This window comes from Echiichthys vipera, assembly GCF_963691815.1.
Source record: "Echiichthys vipera genome assembly, chromosome: X".
Taxonomy (NCBI): Eukaryota; Metazoa; Chordata; class Actinopteri; order Perciformes; family Trachinidae; genus Echiichthys; species Echiichthys vipera.
The window spans coordinates 24,569,001-24,575,108 of record NC_139825.1 but is presented as its reverse complement, the minus strand read 5'-3'; the positions used below and the strand labels follow the sequence as shown (position 1 = coordinate 24,575,108).

General features: G+C 38.8%; 1 protein-coding gene across 2 annotated transcripts in view; it reads right to left on the bottom strand.

The window, feature by feature from the left end:
- camk1a (calcium/calmodulin-dependent protein kinase Ia) overlaps nucleotides 1-2,247 on the bottom strand; it is a gene marked incomplete at both ends in the record, with an annotated part of 13,645 nt that extends 11,398 nt beyond the window's left edge. For both annotated transcript variants that reach the window (XM_083939514.1, XM_083939513.1), the window contains one exon: nucleotides 2,162-2,247. In XM_083939514.1, coding sequence (XP_083795640.1) covers nucleotides 2,162-2,247 — 86 coding nt within the window. The remainder of the gene's footprint in view (nucleotides 1-2,161) is intronic.
- Between the last annotated feature and the right edge of the window lie 3,861 nt (nucleotides 2,248-6,108).

Genomic DNA, 6,108 nt, shown 5'->3' with positions numbered 1-6,108 from the left:
GCAGGTGTGACTCCATGAAGATAGAAAACAACCACGCTCCACGTGGCACACTCGTGTCATCACAGGTGGATGTGTGCTAGGTCACTTGTACTTGTTTTGGGGGGTGGCTGACCATCTGGGCTCAATCCTGTTCCCCTGGAGAGTGCAGTCACAAGTCTGTGTGTCTGTGCCAGCCCTCACTATTACAAAGCAGCCATATCCCTGCTGGATGAAGATTCATTTATTGGTTTATTACACAGTGAGAGAGTATGAAATTAAATGTGAATGTGATAAATGTAAATGTAAATGTGATCTCTGTTTTGAATTCAAGACTATTACGGACAGGAAATATAGGTTGCCGTGAGTGTGAAACCATGACGAATAATTTCCCCCTGGGATTATTAAAGTATTTTTGATTCTGATTCTGCTGAGCTTATGTTTCATTTGCTCTAGCAGATACGTCTGGCCCTTCTCCCGTTCAGACAGATTTACAGAAACTTGTGACATGCTGGGCCAATCACAACCATTCACTTCATGTGGGGCGGGTTTAAGAAGATGAATGACAAAAGTGACTGACAGAGGAGCTTTGTGCTTGAGTGTAGTTATGTAACGAACTGGCATTCTCCGTCCAGCGCAACTTACCAGGTTCGTGAAAATCCAGTCAAACTTTGAAACTAGGCATCGCTGATCAAATATAAATCAAGATTATGTTACTGTATTTCCTATTTCCTTAATTTTTTTCAGAAAATAATTTTAGTGTACTGTTTAGCTGTTGTGACAGGGTGGCCATTTTTTTCCTGTTTCAAAGGCACCACCCCAATTTGCAAGAGTCCAGCAGCGCTACGTTCTTTTGTTGCTCTGATTGGTTGTAGGTCTCTCTAATTGTGTCCAGGGGCTTTATCTTTCTTTATATAGTATGTCAAATCATAGGCAGCAGTGTAATGTGATCTTTCCTTTGGCCCTGAGCATAAGTGTGCCCTTGACATAAGAAAAATATAACTATAACTATGTATTATGCACATAATACAGTATTTACCCTGGCCTGGCAGGATTAGCTTAGATCAGAGATTGCTGCTATACAATGTAGATAATTTGTGTTTAATAGATAAAAGAAAGTCAGCATTGTGAATCTGCCGTTAGCTGTCTAAGTCATACTCATATTGGTTTGATTAAATACAATACCGTTAAATTTGAAATACTCTGATGTAATGTCCAAAGAAATACGTTCAGTAACAAACATCTGCCTGCACACGCATATCTGCATGTTAAACACACAAGTGTAGCTCTTGCTCTAGCACTGTCATTTTTATCTCATGATCACCTAAAGTCATATTAACCAGGGAAATAAATTAATGTTTGACTACTTTAATGCATGTGGGAAATAATTGAGAAAGCAGCCAACAGTGGCCAAGAACAAGACAAGTCTGAGTCAAAATAGACAGAAGTGACAGGCACGTCCAAAATGTTAGTCAAGTGTCTTGAGAGGCTCCAGAGTCCAGACTCAAATACTGCAGTCTTGACAGCATGGACAGATGGGGGGGCTGTCACCAGTACAAAAAAAATAGCCAAGTCTGCTCCGATTGGCTCAAGAGAAAAATATGATGCATTTTTGCAAAGGTAAATCTCAAGCCGTGGGTGGAGATCAGTTGGATGGGGAGGCTGCATCCAAATCTGAATCCCCTGTTTTTCTGATCTTGGTGGCAGCACCGAAATCTGACTGGGTTGTCTTATTTCACAGTTTGTTTGTTGGTATGCACTCCAGATATATTACATAATAAGCACACAATATGATCTATGTACGACAAGATCTCAGATAATAGATATGATAGAGGGGATCCTACGGGGGCCTCTAGACTAACGACATTTAAAGTTTAGCTAAGTCACACTTAAACATACTTATTTTGCTATCTAGTTATGCAGATTTTTAAGTCTTTTTAGTATTCAGATGTATAATTAATTTCCAAAGCCTTGTGGCATTTACTGCTGAGACCCCAACACTATGGAGGTAAATACAGCTAATATTATGTTTATGTAAACATTAAAGTCTACTGCACCTTATTGACACAAGTTGAGGGGTTTGGGGCCCTTGAGGACCTGGGGCCACTGGTGCAGTTGTCCACTTTGCCCCATTGGAAATCTAGCTTTGCCCTGACAACACCACCGAACTACAGGCATAACTTACGTTCCAAGCACTTCTTTGAAGTCATAATGTTCTTTGATGTCTGATGTCTTCTTTTTCCATCCCACTCCATCCTCTCCAAGAGGCATCCTACAATGCAGGTCGGATTCGCCACACTACAGCTACAAGGCAAAAATAACAGAATAAAAGAAAAAACATTGAAGGGAAAATTATGTTTTGACTCATTGTATGTGTAAACAAATATAGCTTTGACCAGGAGGATTGTGCTAAATTGAACCAATGATTACACTGACTGGACCATAAGTTTAAGACAAAAATTCCCTCAAGGGCAACACGCCTTTGTGTCATGTTGTAGAGTGTGTTTAACCACTTTCTGATGCTCTCTCTATTCCACCACACCAGGCAGGGAAATAACAGATAAGACTTGAATATGACACCACTCTTGCACTCTATAATGTAGGGCTTAATTAGGATTATTTAGAGTGCAAGATATATTCTGCCTCTGTATCAGTTTAAAATGTCAATCACAGTTTCTGACCCATTGTTGCATAACACCTTCAGCAGTTAAATAAACCACTGATTTTCTTGACAAATTGTTCTGGTTAAGACATCTCAGTAGTTTATTCGTATATGCATGATAACTGAGTAATAAGCTGAAATGTCAAATCAAAGTAAAATGAAGCTCTGAACTGTATGTTTGAACTGCACTGCAGTCTCTTGTTGATTTATTTGTTTAAAAACAAAATTGTATGAACAAAATATTATGAATCTTAACAAATGAATAAGAACAAAACAATCAATAGGAAATAAATCAAGACGAAAAAAATTAATACCTCAACAACTACAGCATACTTTTCTGACAACCGGCCGGACAACAATAAAATAGCAACAAATAAGAGAAAGTAGGGCAAATAGCGCAGCAGAGACAGTCACAGGGAAGGGACCTGCGCTGTCGCAAAAGCAAACGCATGGTCAGTAGAGGCATAAAACCAGCTGGGGGACGTGTGCTGTATTTAACATCCGAAGCTTTAAACAGTTAGGTTGCTATAAAGAAAAAGCAACTACAAAGACAAGAGCTCAGGTGAAATGGAAACTGTAATTCCACTGAGAAACATTTGACAACCTGCTCTGCGTTTAGGCTGCAGGGCGTGAATGGCAAGCGGGAGGTTGGATGGGAATTAAAACGTTTTGCCGGTTCGATGCGTTTGCAATACTGAAAATAAGTCAAATTTTCGTGGCGATAGGTTGATCGTGCAAGTATATGCAACAAAGACAAAAGGCGGCGTGGGTGTACTAACCGTTGGTGCAGCGCTCAAGGGTATGTCAAAGCAATAAGACAGCGTATTTGGGTTAAATCAAGAGGCTGTAGACATGCGACACGGAGGCGCACCAAAAAAAAAAAAAAAAGCTTTACAAGTTTTATTGCCGAAGGAAAAAACATACCCGGGTGATGAGGCATTTCGGTAAATATATATATATATGAGAGGAAAACATACCTAAACGGCGATCTGTGGTTGTGGTGTGTTCTCCTTCCCTCTGGGAGCGATGTGGTTGCTGTGCTTGTGCGCAGCGCTGGGTCCGCTCAGACTTCTCCTCCTGACGTCAAGAAAACCAGACGTCTGTGGACGTAGTGCAGCATAAAATAAAATCACTCTGTTCTCTCAACAACGTGATGTGCGATTCACCTCGTGAAAGTCGAGCCACCGTCTGTTATTTGTAAACAGCTTTTTTGTACATCTGCTTGATTTTTTTTTTCTGACAGCTTCTCGCAGCTCAGTCCTTAACGCTCCTGCTGTAGTAGCTATGAAGGGAATGCAGACAATTTTAGAGGCTTTGCTAAACAGGCTTAACGTGTCACTGTGAAAAATGCATCAAACTGCACTGACAAGGTCTGTTTTAAATGCAAGACTTTAGATTCATATTGAAAATATGCCGCAGAATGAAGGAGGGATGCCTTTTAAACATAGACTGGTTTAAACCGATGGGCCTACAATGTACAATTAAGGATGTGATTTACTAAATCTTGAGGCAACGCCCAATCACTCTTTCACAGCATCGATACTGTCACACTCTCTTTCCCCAACGTGGTCTAAGCTGACTGGATGTTGGCTGTCACAGGTCAAAAGTTGCAGAGTAGTATAGACAAACGACACAATACTACAATGCCAGAAACCCATCTCATATGAATCATATGAATTAAAAGTTCAGTTTTTAGCTTTTTGTTAATTGCTGAGCTATTTGTGTTACAACACACTGTAAGCTGTATCCCCAAAGAAATCTAAGTCAAAAGCAACTGGACTTGGTTATCTGTCTAGGAAGACGTTTCACTTATTATCCAAGAGGCTTCATCAGATCATGTACGCATCTGACCAGGCTGGGACTGGTCCAACTAACTGGTGTGGAGATCCAGGCATTTAACCTCTCACAAGGCCGATGATGTCACTGACACCCTTTGGCTTCAGGTGCCAACAGTTGGAGTGGCAGTCGTTGGTGGGAAATTGTTTTCGACTTTGTTAGTGCTCTATTGAGTCTTAACGGCAGTCGTTGGAGTGGACAGCAGAGTCCAGGCCTGAGGAGTTAGCTCTCCTGTGTTGGGCCATGCGTTTATGCATTGGTTATTTTGTTTCTCCAATGTAGAGATCTTTGCATTCCTCCTTGCATAGCAACAGCGTAAATCAGTCCCAGCCTGGTCAGATGCGTACATGAACTGATGAAGCATCTTGGATGAGAAGTGAAACGTCTCCTAGACACATAACCAAGTCCAGTTGCTTTTGACTGATATTGCTTTGGGGCCTAAACATAAAGCCGATCATTCTGTACCCCATCCCCAAACCATCGAACCATCCCTCATCTCAGCAGACAACCAAAGGCGGTCAATATTAGGTGATCAGAATTAGATTTTGATTGTGCTCACCTTTTTATTAATTAAGTTAGATGTAAATAATCATGTTTATATGACACTACCCAACAGATTTATACAAACACTATCAAAAACCCATGCACAGATGCTCTATATAACACGATGCTGTTTGATTATTATTTTTGGACCACTTTGCAAAAAATAAAAAAATGATAAAAATGCAATCATCAGACACTTTGTCAAGTTTTAAACAGGCACCAACATTTAAATAACTTATCCAAGCCCAGTCATCTTTTTTTTGCACATGTAAAATTACCAATGATAAATAGATAATATTCATTTTATTAATTTGACTACTGATTTTATTGATAGTAGAAGACCACTGTCCTCTTTTAAAACTTGAACACCTTGTTTGACAAACTGCCTTTTAATTATGGTTTTATGCTAACATTTTATTCATAATATTTTAGTTTTCCAGTAAAATAGTTATTTATAATGTAAATATATATAAATAGCTTACATATTTATCATTCTTAAAGAATCTGTTCTTATGGTTGTACAGCACTTTGTAAACTTTCTGTTTGAAGAACATAAACTAGAAATGTTTGAGGTAGTGCCCGCACACTCATTCCATAAAATTAAAGATATTTTATTAAACATTGATAACTGGGTTGATTTTGCTTAATACTTTGGAAACTCCTTTTTGGAAGTGCTTTATTTATATAAAGTCATATTAGTCAAGACTTTGAGATAACTTAATGGGAATCATTTATGTCCTTGTATCTTTTATTTTATATATTTTAACAGTTAACTTAATACTAATATATTATAATAATAATAATAATAATAATAGCCTACTCTTTGTATGGAAAATTGGCCTTTAATTATAGTTTAATGCTAAGATGTTATTCATATCATTTTACTTTCTCCAGTAGGTTTTTTTTGTAGCCAAATGTTCTAAACAATAACATCTTTTGGTCTAGATTATGAACACTCTCTCTTGCAGGTCCACTAATATTAATATTAGATGTATTTATATTATTCATTGTGCATACTGTCTATGGCACCTTTGGGTGTATTACCACCCCTACACTGAGGGGGGCAGCGTCGTCTCAGGTGGCGCTTTCCT